The 23,344-nt window shown below is 43.2% G+C and overlaps 1 protein-coding gene across 8 annotated transcripts in view; it reads right to left on the bottom strand.

Annotated features, from left to right (window-relative positions):
• Positions 1-3,260: 3,260 nt before the first annotated feature.
• Positions 3,261-23,344, bottom strand: part of CDHR5 (cadherin related family member 5) — a 32,911-nt gene continuing 12,827 nt past the window's right edge. Inside the window, exons 10-16 of one of the 8 annotated variants that reach the window (XM_083500440.1) lie at positions 13,800-14,006; positions 12,765-12,881; positions 11,884-11,956; positions 10,317-10,778; positions 10,023-10,097; positions 6,202-6,344; positions 3,261-5,640 (exon numbers count right to left, since the gene is read on the bottom strand). In XM_083500440.1, coding sequence (XP_083356566.1) covers positions 5,098-5,640; positions 6,202-6,344; positions 10,023-10,097; positions 10,317-10,778; positions 11,884-11,956; positions 12,765-12,881; positions 13,800-14,006 — 1,620 coding nt within the window. In that variant the 3' untranslated portion in view covers positions 3,261-5,097. Of the gene's footprint in view, positions 5,641-6,201; positions 6,345-8,042; positions 8,450-10,022; positions 10,779-11,883; positions 11,957-12,764; positions 12,882-13,799; positions 14,007-23,344 lie in introns of those variants that run through there. The other 7 variants (XM_083500437.1, XM_083500436.1, XM_083500438.1 and 4 more) reach the window with 7 other exon arrangements.

Here is a 23,344-nt window from a genome sequence, read left to right as displayed (position 1 = left end):
AAAAGTGTGCATATATGTGCAGCTGGATTCTCTTCCTGTTGTTAATTATTATACTAATATTATAGTTATGAGGAAATATGCTGAGGGCAATAAGCTGAGGGCAAAGCAAAAGCCACAATCCAACAAATGGTAGTTGCAACATGGTCATGGCTTCTCCCAAAGAATCCTGGGAACTGTAGTTTGTTAAAAATGCTGGGAATTGCAAACCAGGATATTCTCTGATGTTGTTTAGAGCTAAGAGAGTGGAACATTAATTCCCCCTTCCTTGAGAAAAGGATGTACTCAAAGGGCACAAAGCATTTTTGGAGTAAATGACAGGAGGTTAGTAATAAGATGATTAATGACTACACAAATCAGTCATTTATACAGTAGTCTGTAATTTAAAACCATTTTGCATCTGCAAAACAACTTCACAGGGACTCCATTTTGGGCTTCCCAAAGGCATCTCTTTGGCTATTGTGAGAAAAGGATTCTGAGCTAGGGGCGCCGTTGACCTGACTCAGCAGCGTTCTGCTTATGTTCTTACAATTCCAATATGGGAAGCATTTGCTGCACTGGGTTGAAGGGTGAGGTATAAATTTAATAAGTAAATAAACTGAAGAGAGATCTGGGAATAAACAGACAAGGAAAGGAAGGGAGCAGCATGAGAGTCAAATGACCGAAACCACCTTTAGCAGTATCACAATAAACATAGACAGAGGAAAGGGCAGATTGTTCATTCCTCCCAGATAAAAAGTTTGATAAAGATGAGAAGTTCAGCAGTTTGCTCCTGGAATTTTTTATTATTATTTCGATAAAATTTTTCTTCATGTGGCTGTAGTCAATTCGAATTAAGGCAACAATTCCCTTCTGTTTGTGTTATAGATACTTCCTTCTCTCGTTCCCTCCCCCTCTTAGTTAGATGCTCCATGGAAACCCAGATGAGACAACAAACACAGATTCCAAAGTTCAACCCAACAATACTGCCAAAGAATGGGAGAGATAATATATCGTAATTATAGCAAAGTACAGCTGTATAACTTTCCCTAATGTGTGGCCCTTATTTGCCAGGGAATTCTTTTCTTCCTCACCTTGAATATGGACCTTCAAGGAAGTTGGGTATCAGCAGCAGCTGATTTCATCAGCTGAATGGCAGGGGAAGAGACACTTATGGGAAGTTGGTCGGGTGATCACTAAAATATATAGGACCAGGATTGTTTTTACTTTCAAATGTCAGTACTCTGAATTATACCTGGAACGAGACTGGCAAGCAATGGAACTCAGTAGATAGAGTGTAAGGTGCCATGTTTTCCACTAACTGCTGTTTCTGAACACCTTTTGGCCCTTATGAGTTCAAAAACTCCCCTCTTCCTTCAGCATAGGAAAAGACAACATGTTTGATAAGTTAAAAATTGGTTTACTTACAAATTCTTCAAAGGTCAGGTTCATGTGCTTTTCCATATGTCAGTCAAAAATGTTGTACAAGCCGTAAAACTAGGCTTAGTTGTACAGTGGTGAAAGTTCCTAAATTATTGGTATAGATACAGAATAATGGTTTGTGAGAGCCATGTGAGAACCTGTTCACACGTTGAGCTTCTCAGGTATACTGAGGTGCAGCAATAAGTTCAATTACTTTCCTCCCAAGTAGCGAGGGAGGGACAAACTAAACTGGCAGAACAGTATATTCTATGGCCTTAACCTCTGTGTTAATTAGACTTAAGCATGTTGTTTATGAGACTGATTATCCCATACCCCCAACCTTAGATCCATGGAGGCCATTGAGCTCCCTCTGTGTATTAGATTTGTCAGTCTGTCTTCAGATTTTTTTCTTTTGATTATAAGACTCCTCCTTGGCTAGGGAGGAGCTTAGCCTATGTAAGCTTCTTACACCAAGAGCAGGCATCGACCCTTCAGATGTTTTGGGACTACAATTCCCATCATCCCTGAACACTAGTCCTGTTAGCTAGGGATGATGGGAGTCGTAGTCTCAAAACATCTGGAGGGCCGAGTTTGGGGGTGCCTGACCCAAGAGAAAGAGGGATGAAAGCAGGAGAATAAGCCCAGCTGGCCCAATCCTTTCCTCTCTGCCTCATCCCACCTATCACCTCTCCTTGTCTTTCATTCTCCCTACAGCCATCTGTGTGTGTAGGAATCACATGGTGGCCAATTTTTTTTAAAGCCTCATGGCATATACCAGGGGTGGCCAACTCCCAAGAGACTGTGATCTACTCACAAAGACTGACAGTGATCAAACTTATTGAGCTTTTTTTAGGGGAGCCAAGCTTGTTGAGCTTCTTTGGGGGGAGCCAGTGATCTACTGATCTACCACAGATGTCCGGTGATCTACCTGTCGACCATGATCTACCTGTTAGACTTGCCTGGCATATACTGGTTTTCCAGAATTTTTTTCAGAGAAAATGTAAAACAAAACGAAAAACACCTGAGAATGAATTAGATAGAGGGGGCTGGTAGTGCAATTACAGTGCATCAGAGAGTAATAGAAAATACAAATCCTATAAATGTGTTTTTGGTTGGCATGCCCCAGTCTGGAGAGACAATGGCATGTACCTCCAGGGGTCAAGTCAAACCACTGGCGAATCACAGCACCTGCTGTGGCTGCAGAAACTGGTAACTCATAATTGCTGCCTCCTGTGTTGCTTTTGCTGCATTAGTAGCACCAAAGTGATGTATATCGCTTAAGATTCTATGCACATTATACTTATTATAAAGGACTTTAATAAAATTATATTATTTAAGGTCTCAAACAGAGATAGCATTTCTTTAAAACAAAAAAGCACCAACCTAACAATCATTAAACTATGTTTTCTCCTCTACATAATTATCACAGCCAAGTCTAAGCACATGACATGATTAGATGTTAATATATTTCCTTTCCTCTGACACCTGCAACCCATCTCACAGAGAATAGTTTAATTTTCTTCAACTCAAACAGAACATATATTAACATTGACTTTTCTGCCCGATCACATCATTTATCCATTCTTTGATCACTGGAGTCTCTCTGTCTCCCATATTCTTCATATTTTATTTCTTGCTGTCACAATCATATTAACGGCCAATTCTTGATCTATTTTTTTATTTTAAAAAGTTGCTTCTATAAGCCAATAAGAAAAATTGCAAATCCATTATTCATGCTTTCCCCCCTCATTTCTTCTCTTCTCATATATCAATAATTCTTAGCTGAAGGGCAATTCTGTCACAACTGGGGAATTTCCCCCTCCGATTTCAACACTTCCATCAATTATTGCTACATTTTTTAAATTAAATTTAATTTTGTTGGTGTAATACGCCATGCTACCATCCTAGTAGAGCACCAGGTCATCATTTTGAAATTGATCCCTTGCAAATTATGCACGTAAAGAATAGCAATATGATGTTTCTCTGTCTCCTCCTGTTTGTTTAATGCTTTAAGAGAAGAGCTTTGTGAAACTGTTGGTGTTCATAGAATCAAATGTTTGACTTCGCCTTATAGAATACAGACTGCAATACCTTGAATAAACGTCATGGAAAATAACAGCAGTTCTGCAGCACAATTCTATGCTTACTTACTTAGAAGTAAGCCCCATTCCTCATCATTTCTAGGGCAGGTGTTGGGAGCCTGTGACTCTCCAGGCGTTGTTGGATTCCAATCACACCAGCCTCAACCAGCATGGTGAAACATAAAGGATGATGGGAATATGTGGAGGACCACAAGTTCCCTTTAAACCTTTTCTAATTTAATGAGGTCATGATAAGAACGCTTTACGCCCAGGGATGGAAGGAAGAGAAAACACCAGCTAAAGAAGAGTGGATTATGGAGACAATAGAATACGCTGAAATGGCAAAGATGACTGGAAGAATCAGACACCAAGAGGAAAACAAATTTAATACAGAATGGAAAAAGTACATAGATTATATTAAAGAATATTGGAAAGACTTAAAGACGTTAGTAGGATTTTCATAACACTTGTAATCTGCAAAAACCAAAAGACTAAAAAAAAAAAGGATTAAACCAAAGTTAGATAAATGTAATCAAATGCGGTAAAGATTAAAAAAAAATCTACATTTTGAAAACCAGAGTGGGTGATGGTGGTAGTGGGGAAGTCTGGGGGTTCAGAGAACCCCAAGTTTGTATCAGTGTTATTTGGTTTGAATGGATGTTTATAATGTTAAAAAATATGAAAAGAAAAAAGAGAAAAATGAGGTCATTATCACAACCATAGGATGCAATCCTATACTCATCTGGAAGTGATCCCCATTGAATTCAGTGTGCCTTATTTCTGAGTAGTCAAAGGGCACTGTTAGTTTGTTACCAACTTTGCAGCAGCCCACATGTCATGTGAAGACTTGAAGTAACTTATCCCAGGCAATCCACGGTGGAAGTGGGATGAATTCAAGCCCACCCAGTGGACCATATTGGCAATGTCCTGGCAATGTCCTGTGAAGGAGATGGCAATCCCATAAACTACTAGCAATATGTTTCTCCTGGTTTGAAATAACACTTCTGTAAATACTATCCCAGCTTTGCTCATTAAAGAGCTTATTCGAGATGGGCAGGAGGGAAATAATAAAACCATTATTATTATTATTATTAAGTTCTTCCAGATGTTGGCTTTTGCTGATGACTGGCCACATTGATCCCACCAAGCTGGACATCTCTATGTTGAACACTATGAGTCCAAATATACTAGCAGGATTAGCACCAGTGGAACAGCAGCCATTGCTTAGAAGTAAACTAGCAGCAACCCTAGCTGAGCTCACTATGCCGGTGATAACAGGTACATCTTCTACAAGCTACTTCCTATTTCGCGTTGGAAGGTGGTGACTCCATTTGAATTGGCTGCCTCAGGGATCAAACTGTTTTGGGTTGGTCCTGGCTGCTGTATGTTAATTATCATGCTTGGGTTGAATGATCCTAACAATTCCATAAGATGTTGTTATCAGCTTTATGCTTGGGGAAGGTGTGATATATTACCAAGGGGACAAGGTTGCACACTGCCCTTCCTGGTGAATGCTGCTCATTAATTGGCCGAGGTCATAGGAAGAAGCTGCAGAAGCTTGGACAGAACATAGTTTAAAACAGTCAGCTCTATCACAGAATCCTGGACAATATTTCACCTACAAAAAAACACCATCTCCTTCTGTATCCTGAAGATCATCAGTAGAATCAATTTCTGGGAGTTGAGCTCTTCCTAGAGTGAAGGACCTGTCACTGCCACCTCTGCCACCATCTCCAACTTCATTGTCACCAGCCTGGTCATCAGCATTGTCACTGTCACTCTCATTCCCTTTCTGTTCTGTATCGCTGTCATTTTCAATCATCAAAACATCATCCTTAGCTTCTGGGTCAATGTCTTCTTTAAACCACACTGCTTTGTAGCCATCGTCTGACATCCTTCTGTCTTTAGTGAGGATGGATCTTACTTCCTTTTCACTGTCTGTGTCCCCGTTGCCTTCTTCACCTTCCTTGTTCGTTTCAGAAGCTGCTGATTCCTGGCTGTTTCCCGCTGTCTCCTCCAAAGGAGACAGGGTGCCTGACCGCTTCTCTGCAACCGGTTTGTCGTCTTCAGACATCACACTTGCTGGCAACTTATCCTCCTTTCCACCTGAGTTAGGTTTCTCATCGCTTTCAAAGCTGCTGTTGATCAAGCCTTCAACAGACTGCAAAAGAGGGACATTTAATGTTCATACTGATGGAAAGGGAAGGGAGGTGTGTAGAGAAGGATTATCCACATTAGAAATGATTGGGCCTAATCCCCCTGTGGTATAATTCAATCTAATGATTAGCAAAATCACACAATTCATTTCTGCTTAGTATGTTTGCCATGTTTATATATTTACATATTACATACAAATGCTTCATGCAATACCAGGCAGAGAATGCTGAGAACTCACAAATGTTGTGTAGTGGCTGATGCTCACATGGCAGCACCAACTTTTCCTTCTGTTTCTGCTTGACAAATTGCAATACCAGCTCAACATACTAGCTTGTGTGATGTAACTGATGTACAGGTGTGATTTTCCAATAACTCACTGCATATGCAGTGAAGAGTGGACTAGGGATGTTTTTAAACAAGGCTCTTACTTTTCTTTGGGTATTTCTGTTGTCATTGGCCATCGTTAGAACATGATAAAAGCTCACAAATTCCTGCACTGCAGTTCTTCACAACTAAGGCTTGTACTCTCACTCCAAAATCAATGTATAGCAAAAGGTCCACTTACTTCGCTGTCTTCTCCATATCTTTGTTTTAGTTTGTAATACTTGTAGGAGACCAGTCCAAGCAGCACTAATGTGATTAGCAGTAAACATCCCAAAGTGGTGCCCACAGCAGCCATGTCCTCTGTTCTATACTGACAACTCTGTTCTGAAAACAAAAACATAAAACAGTAGCCTGATATTGGAAACAATCTCTAGAAATCCCCATTGAAATCTGGTTAAATAATATTTGGAATGTAGCTTTATTAGCATGCCTTGCTTGCCACAGAAGGGTAATTAAAGGCACTTCAAGGGTAGGCACTTTCGGGGAGACTTGGCTTCCTTCCTTCCTTTTCTTTTATAAAGAGATACTTTTATTCCATCCTCAGCACAACAATCTCTGTGGAGAGGCTACTTTAATGGATAATACATACAGTAAACAAATGTACTGCTTGCGTACTATGTACTGCATATGGAACTTAATAAGAATGTACTACTGAACAAGTTACTGTAGTTAGGTGTTGTTCTTGTATTTAAATGAAAAACAATTTAAAAAATCATTGGGCGAGGGAACATCCTCCTGAATGTCAATATAAGACTTAAGGTATAAGACAGGTGGGTGTGGATAACAGGTTTTAGAGGTTGCAATGTCATTACTTCCTCCTCTTTCCTTGATGGTCTCTTGCAGATTCCATGATGCAGTATATATAAAAGTATCCCTAGCATTTCAGTTAATGTATCTAACATTGAACTAGTCACCAGCAGATAGCTATGCTCCAAGTTTCTATCCAATCAGAAACACATGCCAGCGTTTTCTTAGGCTGACTTGGATTTGCCTGCTGTAGGAATTTGCCCTTTCTCATTTCACACTTCACATCCCTATTAACTACCAAGCTATCGTTTTAAAGCTTTGTGGCGATTAGTAAAACCGTGACCAGCTATCAGTTTCATGTCTGTAATCTCCAGCAGCGTGGACTTTGACTATTGCCTGCAGGTTTCTATTACTTCTAAGAGTTTATCATTAATATGAAGTGAAAGGACTAGCACTTCACCTCTCAAAAATAGCCAATATCACACAACTTCAGAAGTGCTGGAATCAACATACTGCCTGCTAACTAAATTAGGGCTTTTTTCCTCTTTAAAAATAAAACAATCTTTTGGAGAGAGCAAAAGCCAGAAGGGTGGCTCAGTTTAAAAAATGGAGAAGCGGGATGCCTAGTTCAGTGGTAAATGACATACTCTGCAGGCAGAAGGGCCCAATTGAAATGCAATTTAAGGCTCTCCAGCAGCAGGGTCCAAAAAGACTTCCCAACTTGAGACCCTGGAGAGCCACTGCCAGTCAGCCAAAGGCGGAAACCATGGTGGGTTAGAGCAGGTATGAGGAGCCTTTGGCCCTCCAGATGTTGTTGAGCTGCAGTTCCCATCAGCCTCAGCCAACAGGTCCACAAAATGGTGGGGCACGGGGGGGTTGGCACTGTCCCTCTTTTTAAAGAGAGAAAAAGGAGTGCTCCTGTGTTTGAGTGATACAACAATGGAGAGCTCAGCCTCTATTGATTTTTTTAAAAAATGAAACCAGTCTCTCAATAGCCTGAAAACTTTATTGCCCTCCTACTTTCCCTCCTTCCTCTCTCCTATAGAAGGGAAGTTGGAGTGTGTGTGTGTGGGGGGGGGGGAATTATGGAAAACAAAACATTTCAAAGGTCAGCAAATGACGCAGGCCTTGGAAGAGTGGGGTTGTGTTCCGGATGTCAGCCCTTGACTCAGGCTAAATAAACACCATACATTTAAAATCACACATGCGCACACCAAATCCTGGAAACTGTAGTTCTTGAATCAAACCACAATCACCATATTTTTGAGGGGAGTGGGGGGGGAGCCATGTGTTTTAAATGTATGGTGTATATGCAGTGATATGCAGCGACATTCTTCCACTCTGCATTCAGATAGCAATGGGCCACCTTGATGGCGGAAGAATTACATTTTCCCAGGGGTAATGTATTGTGCCTTGGATTCCAGAAAGGTATAATGCCCATTCCTGACATTGCTTTCCTTCTTTCTCTGAAAGCTACCATGACTCCTGCATTGCAGGGGGTTAGAGTAGATGACCCTTGGGGTCCCTTCCACGTCTACCATTCTATGACTTCATTTGCCCCTGTTATTTCACTTTAAAAGTCTCTGGCACATTCTGTCCTACCTGTCAATAATATTTTCAGTCTGTTGCTTTCTGCTGCCTTTTTTCTTACCCATTCTTAACTGGATTCCACCCTGCTCTATCTGCAAAAAATACATCTCATGAAGCCCCGACAATAACGGTAACAGCTTCCAGTGGAGCTCACGTCAAAGAAGCAGGAGAAGGAAGTTTTAGCCCCAACAGGGGGAGAGACCCTACTGAACCACTCATCTTTTGCATGCAAAATACATACATACATACATACATACATACATACATACATACTCACTCAAACCTGCACTACATGCAGTTCCACACAACACCCAAGCATTAGACACATATGGGATATTTATCTTCCTTCCACCTACTTCCCCAACACCCCATCACACATACCAGGCATTCAGGGGCTTTAGGAAGAGGCCTATTTGGGATGGATAGCTCATGTTTCACATGCAGGGGATCCCAGGCTTGAATTCTAGGGCAAAGCCCAATACGAATGGGAGGGGGTGAGTCCTCACACCTGGGCACACCTGACCTAACATGCCATATGAGCTAATAGACTCTGCATTGACCAGCTGGACTCTTTGGTCCACTCCCTCCCCCTGGTAACCTACCTGACCAAACCATACACACTCCCTGCTATTTTTCCTGCTAGGCTAGTTCTGCCAGGTTCCAGTAGGATTCATTGCCTGAGCCTCTTCTGTCTTGCAGAACATTCAGTCACATGGGTCTCCTCCCACCCCTTCCCCACCTGAAATGGTACAGGCCAGACACAGGTTTACTACTTCAGTGTGAACCAATTCTCAAACGCATCAGGCGGTATAGTGGTCTTACCTTACACAGAGAAATAATGCAAGCAACACTATCTCTAGTCACTTTGATGCCACCCTGGCCCTGATCCAGCTAAAATTAGTCGTGACTAAGCCCAAAGGTTGGCGGTTCGAATCCCCACAATGGGGTGAGCTCCTGTTGTTTGGTCCCAGTTCCTGCCAACCTAGCAGTTTGAAAGCACGTCCAAGTGCAAGTAGATAAATAGGTACCGCTCTGGCGGGAAGGTAAACGGCGTTTCCGTGTGCTGCTCTGGTTTCGCCAGAAGCAGCTTAGTCATGCTGGCCACATGACCTGGAAAAACTGTCTGTGAACAAACATTGGCTGCCTCGGCCAGTAAAGAGAGATGAGCGCCGCAACCCCAGAGTCGTTTGCGACTGGACTTAACTCTCAGAAGCCCTTTACCTTTTTAAAGCCCCATTCAAAGGAGCAGAATTTTAGTAAGCCATGACTAAGCATTTGTTTCAAGTTTTTCACAATCAGTTTTAGCTGTATTGGGATCCCTGCATGTAATACCTAATGTCATGGCCTAGGCCCCAGACCTAGACCCTTCTCCAACAACAACTCGCTGAACCAGTCTCAAGAAGCTTTCTTCCATTGATGGATAAAAGCCGCTGGGCGGGATGGATTCTAAAAGGGACTGTTAAAGCCACCATTCTTGTGTATCATGGGTCCCCACCGCCTACGCTGGCTATTTGTGAAAGAAAACAACATATGCAGGACCAAACCACATGACAAATGTCAAGTATAGTCTGCCTCTGAATAACACGTTTACTCTACGTCTTGGGCAACTTGTGGTGGTGGGTGTTTGAGGAGACACAGGTTCTGATAGTCTATGAGATGAATTACCTGGCGGACTGGATGTCGTTTGGTTGCCAGAAGATAAAGTTGTTATCGATAGGGTGATTGTTCTAGTTGCATCTCCTGTGGCATAGGTGGTTGTTCCATTATAGAGAGGTGTTGGAACAGTGGAAGAAACAGTCGTATCAGTTACTTTGGTGGTTTCTGGCTGAGGTGCCTTAGTAGTAGCTTGCCCTATATCATCTGTTGCTGGGCTCTCACCTGTTATGGGATGCTTTGTGGTAGTTCCAGCCTGAGAAGGTGTATTTGCAGTCGACGGTTTATCTGTTGCTGGGCTCTCACCTGTTATGGGATGCTTTGTGGTAGTTCCAGCCTGAGAAGGGATTACGGGATGGGTGGTGGTGGTTGCAGTCTGAGAAGAAGCTGAAGTAACAGTTTGGACCGTTCCCCCTGTTGCCGTGGATATGGAAGGCTCAGTTACTCCAGACTGAAAAGTTGTTTCAGCAGTAGATTCATCAGTCCTATCTGTTGCTTGGCTTATCCCAGTGATGGGAGAACTGGCGGTCTGGGGTTCTAAAGTGCTACCTGTGATTATGGGAGACTTTGTTGTAGTTACAAAAGGAGGGATGACTGAGTCAGATGTTGGGCCTGTTGCAGGCTTCTCTGTAATGGCAGTATTCCTGGTTGTACTTGCAGAAGGTGTTATAGGAAGAGTTGTGATTGTCCCAGGTGGTAAATCTGAAATATCTGAAATAGTGGTCCCTGCCCCTGTGGTAGTGATGGCTGTAGGAAGAATGGTTGGAGCTGAAAATGCATTAGGCCATGGTATTAGTTATTTTTCAGTGTTGTATCTTTACACCAAGAAACTGAACACCATATTCATATGAAATGTACATAGATTAAGGCTCAAAACCATTATAAAATGGAGACAATATTGTAACAGCCCCTAGATGGTGAACCTTTATAGATCCCATGTAGACAAAATCATGACAACAGGACATTTATCAGAACCCTATGGCAATCTTATCAGACCCCTGTGGCTGTTGGCAAAGAAAACCTATGCCCTTAGTTTTATGCTAGGAAAGGGGGTTAGTGACTAGTTCAGATCCAAAATCACAGACCAAATGTTTTGTAAAGGCACATTTGGACTGTCCAAATTAGGCTTTCAGGCTTGCTATTGATTTTTTGCTGGGCCAAGAATAAGGCTAAGGTCCCTTAAGCCATATAGCACAACATGCCTTCCCTGAGGTAACTTCCAGATGGCTTGTTAATTGAGCATAAATCTTGGTTGGTTTGTACAAAGTTTCTGGGGTGGCTATATAATGTCATATATTTATTGAACCTTCATTCTGTTTTGTTTGCAGGGAGGTTATACAACATCACATCAAACAGAAGAGGATGGCATGGTGGGGTGGCAGTGCTCTCCTGACCTCTGGCTGGTTGTGTTACTGCTGCTTACCAGGAAGTAGAAGGGTAGGGGCAAAGCAGTGGTAAACCTGATACAGTTTAAATGTATCAAACTTTATCATGCCTTTAATATTCCGTTGGGAGCCACCCAGAGTGGCTGGGGCACCCCAGTCATATGGGTGGCACATAAAATATAAAATAAAATAAAATAAAATAAAATAAAATAAAATGTAATAATTGCAAAGCAATTATTATCCTGCACTTTCCATGCATTTTCCTACCTCTTTCCTTATGGCAGTACAGTATGACCCATTGTTTTGAAAGTATGTTTGCTGAGCAAGAACACACACACACTACTTTAAATATGTTAACTGAATTTGTTGGTATGTGGTTGAGCCTCCCACCCCAAACAGAGATAATCTGGAAGCAGACTTTTGCCTTAGTCTTTTTGAGCAATATCTGTGATCCTTATATTTCATCTACGCTGTATGTGCTGACTTACTTTCTAAAGGCTTGACATCTACAGTTATCAGGGTGCTGTCCTCTTGCAGAGTAGCTGTGTCATTAGCAATAGCCTGTGCAGACATGAAAGTGGATGTTAACCCTTTGCATAAACACATTTATTCCGTCAGTCCATTTATGAAGGCACTAAATTAGTTAAGGGCTCTGAACAGTTCAAGCTTCTGTGCATTGGAGTGTGTAATCTATACACTCCAGTTCTGCAGAACATACAGCTGATGTCTACATATGCAATGCATAGATAGGTCTGGCAAGAGTGTGAAGCTAGGCAGCACAATTATGACTCCTACACGCACACTTATAAAATTAGGATGAAAGGGTTTCCTGTTTCATTTTGTTGATTGCCTTCATTAATATATCCTCACAACAGCACTCAAATAGAGCAAGGCCACTATTTATTATGAAAACCAACACAAAATAGGTAGGATAGAAGATTAGACAATCTTCTATTGGTGCAGTGGAATGCAAGCTTTTGAGTTACACAGAAATCTTACCATATATACCTATGCCTGTGTACTTCAAAAGCTTGCAGGACTTGGTCTAATAAAAGATACATAATATTTCCTAATTTGTGTTTCCAGAGTGTTTGGAACAAATATTGCCAATATTGTTACATTTTTTAAACAAATGTGATCCTGATCAGAATGCAAATAACTATCGTGTCCTGGCTCCCATCTGTGTGTTTGGTTTTTTTGTCCACTTTAAATTATCCATGACCAGACTCTCTTGGAGCGAGAAATAACAATGAGAGAAATTATGATGACAGCAGCCCATGTTTAAAGGGGCCTCTGGTGCCTTTTTCTAACATCAGACATTACAATCAACTTAATATAGCACTCAAATTTTGGGGGAAAGATGACCTACCAAAAGGGTGACGGTGGAGGCCACATCCAAAACTACAGCAGTCAGGAGAAAGCCATCTACGGTAACTGTGAAATTCGTGCTGTTTTGGATTTGGTATTTGATATCAGGATTGAATTTCTGTGGATGGAGAATATAAAAATAGACTTTAATTAAGCACATGGAAGCCAGACAACAACTTGCCCCTATGCTCTCCACCCCATTCCCACCCTGGCTATGCAATATGCACCTAGTCACTAGTGCCAATGTCCTGTTTGTGGCCTTGTTTGTATCAGCTTCCCTGTTATTGTCAACACTTTCAGCATGTTTCCTTTCAGCCTGCCCCAATTATTTCCTCCAGGTTGTAGGGTATGTATCTGCCCCCGCCTTTCCAATCCTCATTTCTGTAACCCCTTCAGCACAGAATAAGATAAAATAACTAAATAAACTGTACCACTTCTTACTTCCAATTTTATCAGGAAGTTCTGAATTACACAATTTCAGAGCATTATTTATTTGACAAAAGGTCCAAATTGAAAATGATCCCAGGGCATGATCTCGGGGCATGTGATACAGTTATGCTGTAAAAGCTCAGCTGGCCAGTGCTTGGCTGGGAAATGGCCTGGGAGCCCCATGTGTGTTGTGTTGCCTTGCATTCCATTATGGAAGAAAGGAGAGGGCATAAAATGTAAATCAATATTTGACCAAATAATTTTTAATGTGGGTGGTTTGGAGGGATCACGACATTTTTTTCAAAAAAAATTTTTTGTGCCTGCAAAAGATTGCTTGATCCAGGTGGTTTTTATTTCAACTGTAGACAGGTGAGTGGCAAAGTGGGCAGGTCATATGCAGATCAGGGGTTTGAAGATTTGCACAAGTACAGACATTAGATCATAATGCTAAAAGAGATATGAGGGTCGTTCTAACCCTCCATGCATTAACTCACATGAACCTCACGTAGGAACCACATCTGATATCATTATTAGTATCTTAACATCTCTGCCCCCCTCCCCCTGCCCAGCACCCCAATGACCTTCAAAGGCATCTAAAGTTCCATACATCAGTGAAGTCATCATCCACAGCAAAGATGCGTAGGGGCACTGAAGGTCTCCCAGCCTCCATGACCAGGCTGGGAACAGGCAGGCCCACAGACACAGTTCCTGCGTAAAGGGATTTCTCAAAGTATGGCTTGTGGTCATTTCTACGCACAACCTTGATTTCCACTGTTGTTTGGGAATATCTGTATGGATTGTTGGTCTGGAAAGCCTGGAGAAAGAGAGAGCAAGAAGCACAAGAGCAGTCATTCTCCTCAAGGGATTAAATGCAAAATGACTTAATGGAAAGTAAGCACAGGGTGGGGATGGAGTATGTGCTTGAGATCTGGGATGATAAGCTTTTCTTCCACTCTCTGCCACTGGCTTTTACAATGTCACCGAGTGTGGAGTGCTTCACCTTTTAGCAGACTCTTGTGGGGACAGAGTTGACCCTTTTGGCATTCTGCCAAAAACGCAGAAATTCAGTTTTGTAGCCTACATTTCTTAATCTTGTAGCACCCTGCTTGTGGTTAACGCTTAGCTGGAATGAAATATTCAACGCAGCAATAGAGAAATTAAAATAATTATTTATTTGTCAGACAAATAAATGAGAGACACAGTGGTATATGGTTACCAATGCTCTGCCCTTCCAGCCCTGATGGCCAGCACTTATATTCCCTCAGCCCAGTCCCCTTGCTCCTCCTTTGGCTGCCTCTGTCCAATCAGCCTGGTTGAATTTCCTATTGGCTGATTGCTAGAACCAATCATATCAGATACACCCATTTCCTATTACCTTTTATGGGAGACAGAGAGCTATATTTTCTTCTATTTATAAATGGCAAGCAAGTAGCCATTAACCTCTACAAGGCACCTTAATTACCAGATAACCTTTGGCCTCTCTTTCCCTATTCCCTACAAACCAGATGGTTTTTAATTTCATTTTTAAACAGAGGCTCGGCAACCAGATGTCAGGAGTGCTCCGATAGTGCCTCCCGTTTGGCATGGGTCTGTGGTCTCTTCCAACTCTAGGACTCTATGTCTCTATGAAATAAGAATCTAACATCTAAATTTCATGCTTTCTAAATCCTTTGCATAATTACATTTAAGCCTATATATTTAATACATTAATATATATATACATTTAGAAGAAAGGGAACTTAGTAAAAAACCAGTTTCCAAAAGCAACTTCCGAGAGAAGCCTCTTAGTTTACAGCCCCCTTTTGCTGCTAAAACAGCTGCTGTTCTAAAAGCAACTTCTTCAATTTACCCTTTGGGCTTAAGTCTAAAATGGGAGGCATAATAATTGTTTTTGCAACTTGATTATTCTGTAATTTGTAAGGTCAGTGACCTCGCTTCTCAGCCTTTTTATGACCGCAATAAACCAGGGGCCCTCTTTAAGATGAGCACATCTGCCGATGCACTCACTGCTTGGCATGAGAGATGCTGCCTGGCATGAGAGATACAGATATTTTAAAATATATTTTAAGCTCATTTTAAGAATACAGGTGTTTGATCAAAATATAAGCCTTGATTAAAATGCAGACTATGAACAGATGCCTCATTCCCCCCTTTCAAGCTCAAGGACCTTCATCCCAAGTGTCCTTGATAGCTTGACCTTCATCATATTCCTGAGGTAAAGCTCTGTATAGGGCCATGATATGAGGTAGAGTTTCATTTGAAACCATCTTGCTAATTGTACTTCTAAAACATGAAATGATACATGGCATCATACATAAAACCATTACTACTACCGTCAAGAAAAACAAGCAAGACAATAGTATCCCTTTGAGTCCTGCGACATTAGGTAACCAATTGGTGAGCCATCCCATATCCCATCCTTCCCATGTTTGTACTGGGACATGTGCTATATTCTCCATTTTTGTGGCCAACACACGGATTGCCTCACCATTATCAGAAATGTTAAAGCAACAGGCATTCCCTGTCAAGTTCAAGACTCCACATAGGCCTCCCTGCTTGGCAAGTACATAATCCATTCCCATTTTCAGCTGCAAAATGGCGGCTCTACTTTCATCCAACTGTTGTGCAATAAGTCTCAAACTCCGGGCCGTTGCATTGGTTACAAGTTCCACTACTGCTTGCAATCGAATTATTCTGTTTAGATTATAAATAGGATCCCGTGCCCCTTGTATGAGCTCACCAGGATTCCAGGAGGCAGGATCATAATAGGCTATAATGCGCTCTGGTGGCCAATCATCAGTACCGCTCCAACTTTGGGTACTTCCTCCTGCTATATGAGAAATATCAGCGTTTCTTCGTGTACGCTTGGCCAAATTAGTAGGCATAATCCACATTGGTGGTAATACCCATCCCAGGAAACAAGTCCCACTCCATTTGGAGGGGAGTTTCTTGTATGCCCATTCTCCACATATCCACCACAACCATCGGGTCTGAGGTTTTTGGTATGTGGAGGACATAAGGCGAAATAGTAAAAGAGGTAGAGAGTTCACAGTGCAGTATGTTAGATTGCCTTTTTCTGTCACAGTTATGTTCCATACCACTTTCCATGCATGAATAAAAGGAGGTGCACAGGGCAAGGCATCCCGAGTTCGATAGGTAGTATCGTGTGCCCAGGTATTCTTAATATTATCCCAAGTATAGTGACAATGAGAAGAGCCTATCATGGTAGAATCAGCTGCATCTGATGATTTATGTACACAGAATTCCCCTTGTACAGGTATAACTCGTAATGGTTTAGTTGAGTTCCATCCGGGGAAATTCTGTACTTCTGTTTGGTTTGGTATTTCGCTTACCATACCAATGGCATCTAATGGTATCGGTAATAAGGGCATACCTCCCTCTGAATCATCTGGCCCAAGAGAGCAAACAAGGCAATTGGTCCTATTTGCAACATTGGCTACCATTTCAGCTAACCCTACCCACATATTGTGGTCATGGTGGAATCCATATTTAGTCAATTTGGCCAGATTCAAGGACCCTTCCCCTTCCCAAGGGATCAGGATTAATAATAAAATCATGTTGATGTCTAGCATATGCATTCCTTCCACAAAAGATTACCTTATAGTGATAGCAAATAAATATTAGTCCCAATATAATTCCCCCAGTGACAGAAATGGGGAACCACCAAGACCAAAACATATATCCCGAGGATCCCCAATGAGTAATATCTCTGATAATTGTTCCACAAGGGGGTGGGCAGTCAATTAATTGTATAAGAGAATCTTTCCTTTCACAATTGCTGGTTCAGATGCTCCTCAAGCTTCAGGCGTGCGCAGGTCAGCCAGCTTCCAGGTTGTGGCTGCAGCAGGCCGGTCGTCTAATGTTGCCCGTGACCTAGCCCGTTCCCGGTAGGGCTAGATACAGGGGTTTTTGGAGAGAGTCAGTTTAAGAGGGTTAGAGGGGTCACCTTTGCACGTCCAACTGCCTTCGGACTTCTTCAAACGGGAGTGATGAATCCAGGGGGTCACCTCAGCTACCTTCACCGCTGTTGGAGTAGAGAGCAAGACGGTGTAAGGTCCACGCCACTTAGGTGCAAGTGGATCTCGTTTCCACTCTTTCACCCATACGCTATCGCCAGCCTGGAACTGATGAATCGGCTCGGCAATGCTGCACGGCGTGCGCTCGAGGGCCCACCTGTTAAGAGAAACAAAAACACGGGAGAGAGATTGCACTTGTTCCTGTGTCACATGGTCTCCTATTTGTTTGAGGTCAGCTGGAATATCCTGAACAAAGGAGGGCGGCCTCCCATACAGGAGCTCAAAAGGTGACAATTTAAGTCTTTTGGTGGGTGCACACCGAACACGAAACAGTGTTATGGGTAACACATCTACCCATCCCAATCCTGTTTCCTGGGTTAACTTTGCCAATTGGGTTTTCAGAGTCCTATTCATTCTTTCAGTTTTCCCTGAACTCTGAGGCCTATATGCTGCATGCAGTCTCCATTTCACTTGTAGGACTCGACATACTTCTTGTACTACTTGATCAATGAACGCTGGCCCATTATCACTTCCAATGCATCTAGGTAATCCAAACCTCGGGATCAATTCAGTCAGGAGTCTCTTAGTTACCTCTCGTGCCTTTTCAGTTCTGGTGGGAAAAGCTTCAACCCATCCGGTAAGAGTATCTACAAACACAAGGAGATACTTGAATCCCTTAGAAGGGACCAGCTCTGTGAAGTCCACAATTAGGCTTTCCATGGGGACATATCCCACATGTTGGATTCCAGGAGGTTGTACCGGTCCCTGCCTGGGATTGTTTTTAGCACAAAGAACACATTTCTGTGAAATGCAAGTTGCTAATTGTGATAGATTAATAATATACAACTTCCGACTGAGACTCTCTCTGGTTGCAGTACCGCCAAGGTGAGTAGATTCATGATAATTTCTTACAATTGTGCCTGCTAGGTGATGAGGTACATAAATCCTATTGTCTGGCAGGATCATCCAACCGTCCTTCACAACCGCTCCTTCCTGTTCAGCCCACTTCCTCTCTTCTGGGGTATAGTGAGGTTTAACTTCTTCTGGAACTACCTCTGGTATGAGGGCTGCTATAAATCCTCCCACAGGCTTTTGGGCTGCCTCTCGGGCTGCTTTGTCAGCAGCATGATTTCCTCTGGTTATTGGATCCCTTCCTCGTCCATGACCTTTGCAGTGCATTACAGCAATCTGTTCTGGAGCCCATACTGCCTCCAACAGGATTTCTACTTCAGGTCCATATTTCAAGGCCTTCCCGTGGGCTCCTATTAGACCTCTTTCTTTCCATAGAGCACCATGTGCATGCAGGGTTAAGAAGGCATATTTAGAATCAGTATAGATGTTTGCCTTACATCCGGCTGCCAATTGCAGAGCTCTAGTTAAACCTATAAGTTCAGCTTTTTGTGCTGAGGTGCCAGCAGGCAAAGCTTCAGCTTCCACAACTTCCTCATTGGTGACCACAGCATATCCTGCTCGTCTGGCACCTTCATGCAGGTAACTGCTACCATCAGTATAATATACAACATCTGGATTTTTCAATGGTTCATCTTTCAGATCAGGTCTACTGGAATAAACTTCATCCATTATTTGGAGACAATCATGTGATTCTTCATCATCTACCTCTGGTAGGGGCAGCAAAGTCGCTGGATTGAGCATATTCACTACTCGTAGATGAATCCTGGGATTTTCACACAATAGGCCTTGGTATCTAGCCATCCTTGGGTTCGTTAGCCAATAACTACCCTTATATTCCATGAGCGTCAGAACAGCATGAGGTACATTCACATACATCGTCTGGCCGAAGGTAAATTTGTCAGCTTCTTTGACAAGGCTTGCAGTGGCCGCTACTGCCCTTAGGCATGGAGGCCATCCTTTTGCTACTGAGTCCAATTGTTTTGACAAATAAGCTACTGGACGGTTCCAACTTCCTAATCTCTGGGTCAGGACTGCCGCTGCAATCCCATTCTGTTCATGTACATACAGCTGAAAGGGTTTTTCCGAATTAGGCAGTCCAAGGGCTGGGGCCTCCATAAGTCGTTGTTTGATAACTAAAAAGGCTTGTTGCTGCTCAGGTCCCCATACGAATGGGTCCTTTTCTGCACCTCGAGTGCTTTCATGTAAGGGTTTGGCCAGACTGCTGAAATCAGGTATCCATAGTCTACAAAACCCTGCTGTTCCCAGGAATCCTCTGAGTTGTTTCCTTGTGGTAGGTTCCTTGATAAGGCAAATAGCTTCTTTCCTCTCTGGTCTCAATGCTCGTTGTTGGTGTGAGATGTCAAAGCCCAAATATTTGACCTTTTCTAAACATAACTGTGCCTTTTTCTGGGAAACTCGGTAGCCAGCTTGCCAGAGCAAGTGGAGCAGTTCCTCTGTCCCTTCTTTACAGGTCTCAAAATCCTTTGCTGCTAGTATAAGGTCATCTACATATTGCAGAACCACCTTTTCTCCAGGTATTGAGGGGTAACTTGTTAGATCCTTTGCCAAGGCAGTGCCAAATAAAGTTGGGGAATTTTTGAATCCCTGTGGCAATCTCGTCCAAGTTAGCTGGCCTTTTGTTCCTGTTAAAGGGTCTTCCCACTGGAAGGCAAATATAGGTTGGCTCTGTGGTGCCAGCCGGCAACAGAAGAATGCATCTTTCAAGTCCAATACAGTAAAAAATGTTGCTTCTGGTGGGATCAAACTCAGCAAGGTATATGGGTTTGGTACATTTGGGTGCAAGGTCTCGATAGCCTGGTTTACGAGCCTCAAGTCCTGCACTGGCCTGTATTCATCTGTCCCAGGTTTTCGAACAGGCAAAAGGGGTGTGTTCCATTCTGATTGGCAGGGCTTAAGCAGACCATATTTTAATAGGCGGTCCAAATGTTTCTGGATGCCCTCTGCTGCTCGCCGGGGTAAAGGATATTGCTTTACAGATACAGGGGTAGCCATAGGTTTTAGGGTTACTACAATTGGAGCTATATTCTTGGCCATTCCTGGTGGGCTATTTTCGGCCCATACTCCTGGTGGCACCTGTAGGGTTCGGAGGAGCTTGTTTAACTCTGTATCCAATGTGGGTTGGACTTGCAGGGCTGACATTAGGCGCCATGATTGTTCCTTAGGTACTGAGAGGGAAATTATTCCTGCTGCCTTTGATGGCAGTTTCATTTCTGGACCTCGAGGAGTGAAGGTGATTTGGGCCTGCAATTTGGACAGCATATCTCTACCTAAGAGAGGTATTGGACACTCAGGTATATACAAAAACTGATGGATTAAACGATGTCCCCCAATCTGGCATTCCAAAGGTTGGAGGAAAGACCTCTTAGCTGACTGACCAGTGGCACTTTTAATGACTACACTCTTGGATGCCTTTTTCTGCAATAGTTCTGGGAGTACTGAGTATTCAGCCCCAGTATCAATCATAAAGTCTATTAAATGGCTCCCTAATTGAATCGTGACCGTGGGCTCCTGGAAGCCTAACTTTATGGAGTCCGGTCGTTCCTAGTCTTGGGTAAAATCCTCCTCTGCCAGTCCAATGACATTGTCCCTACCCCGTCCTTGTCCAGGTCTCTGATATCTTCCATCTCGGGTCATTCCCCGTCCCCGTCCCTGGTTTCTTGGGCCGGAGCCTGGGCCTGGGCCTGGGCGTACTTCTTCCAACCTCAGGGGTTCAGGACACTCCCGCTTCCAATGACCCTCCTTCTTGCAATTCGCACATTGATTCCTTCCCAGTGGTGGATTCCTTCCCCTCCCTCTCCCTCCATTTAAGGGGCGGTAGTCTTGCTTCACTGCTGTGGCTAGCATTACCATCTTTTCCTTCTGCCACTTCTTCTTCTCTTGTTTCTCAGCCTCATCCCTATTCCGATAAACTCGGCGTGCAATGGCCATAATTTGGCTCATCAGCATCCCTTCCCATCCTTCTGATTTCTGAATTTTCTTACGAATGTCAGAAGCGCACTGGGCCACAAAAGTAGCAGTAATCATTCTGCTGTTTTCAGGGGCTTCAGGGTCAAAAGGAGTCCATATACGATAGGCTTCCTGCAGCCTCTCTAAAAAGTCTCCTGGACTCTCATTTGGTCTCTGTTCTACTTCTGAGACTTTAGACATATTAGTGGGCTTCTGGCATGCCCTGCGGATACCTTGCACAAGCGTCTGGCGGTAGGTGGTAAGTCTGGCCAGGTGAATTACATTGTTTGGATCCCAATTAGGATCTTCCAAGGGAAAGTTGTCTTGGAGATGACGGTCAATATTAAAAATATTTCCCACTCTGGCCTGCTCACGCAAATATATCTGTGCCTTTTCAATTATGTCTCTCCTTTCCTCAGTGGTGAACAGAGTATTCAGGAGCTGGCGGCAATCTGTCCAAGTAGGACTATGAGTATTTATTATTGAAGTCACCAAGTCCATCATAGCCTGAGGTTTTTCTGCAAAAGATGGGGTGTGTGTTTTCCAATTCATCAGATCCGTAGTTGTGAATGGAATATACTGGAGGGTCGAGGTTCGAGGTGGCCGTGGTCCGGGTTGCCCGTTAACCAGCACAGGCTCCTCAAGTGCATCAAATACTCTTCTGAGAGGGGCTACTACGTGATCTTTCTCTTCGCTTTGCTCTAGGGGCCTCAAATCATAGGGGATGGTATTTGTCCCAAGGCGTTCTTTTAGCAGCCTTATACGCCTGGCTGTATTGCTTGCTGACCGATTAAGGTCTCCCTGTAACTTCTGTAATATTTCTCTAGGACTTGGATGTACAGGGGTTTGGGGTGGGCAATCAGTTGTTTCACTAAAGGAGACTGTAGATGGAGTTCTACTGGGACTCACAGATGGAATAACCACTTCTGCTTGGGCTTTATTATAGGCCTCCAATGCCTCCTGAAGATATTTATCATAATCTATCAAGGAATCAAGTTCTGTGACTCCAGCCCCATTATTCATTCCACTTTCTTGCCTTGGGGTTACAACTGGTGGAGTGTTTGGATTAGGCTCCCTTCGATGTGGAGCATAGGGTGGAGGTGGAAGCACCTCTTCCTCTGGTCCCTCAAAAATGGGTTTGAGTTTATTTGGCAAGATTCCTTTCCTAGCTTCGGCTTTTACAGCCAATAATTTGCATCGTTGGACTTTGCATTCCCTTATCCATGGAGGATTTTTATTTAATGTGCTCAGCCAAGAATCTATATATGAAAATTGTTCTGGGCACCCTCCAGTTTCTTTGGCAATGTTAGACCAAAGTTTACTTACTAAATTTATATCAAAGGTTCCCTGAGATGGCCATCCAGTATTTTGTTTTGGCCACTCTAATTCACATAACGTTCTCAAGTGCTCTGGCGTCATTTTGACTCCATATGCCCCTGAGAAGGCTTTCTTAAAATTATTTAACATACATTCAAGAGGTGTATTTTCCCCCTTTGAACCTCCAACTCCCATTGTATGGCCCTGTGAAGTATCCACTCAGTCACTCACACACTCGTTTTCACACTCAGGTCAGCTGCAGACTGTACTTTCTCACACATACAATGCGCTGGATACTTCACCACACACTACCTCCCATTCTTCCCTTTTCCCTACACCAGATCACCATCTGATGTACCCAACCACCTAGCGTACTCAGTTCCCACTTACTGAGACGCAGAAGTTTGATCAAGACTTCTCTTCCTCCCAATTAATTGGAGGGCCAAAAACCCCTTTGTGCACTTACCCTTGGTTGGTTCCGTTTCCCCCCGGTCCGTCGCCGTCAGTGGGCAGGGTATCAGACAGACGAGACTTCTGCGTTCCCCTGGAAAAAGACTTTCCAGTGCGCGCTGGGTAGGCAGTGAGTGGTCCTCTCTCTTGTACCCCGCCCAGTAAGGCGAAGGGGCTGCGTTCCAGCAGACCACTTATCCGAGTCACAAGAGCACCATAAAATGTAGCACCCTGCTTGTGGTTAACGCTTAGCTGGAATGAAATATTCAACGCAGCAATAGAGAAATTAAAATAATTATTTATTTGTCAGACAAATAAATGAGAGACACAGTGGTATATGGTTACCAATGCTCTGCCCTTCCAGCCCTGATGGCCAGCACTTATATTCCCTCAGCCCAGTCCCCTTGCTCCTCCTTTGGCTGCCTCTGTCCAATCAGCCTGGTTGAATTTCCTATTGGCTGATTGCTAG

This window comes from Podarcis liolepis (assembly GCF_965112155.1).
Source record: "Podarcis liolepis genome assembly, chromosome: 1".
Classification (NCBI taxonomy): domain Eukaryota; kingdom Metazoa; phylum Chordata; class Lepidosauria; order Squamata; family Lacertidae; genus Podarcis; species Podarcis liolepis.
Note: the sequence above shows the minus strand (reverse complement) of the source record. Positions and strands in the feature narration are given on the sequence as shown.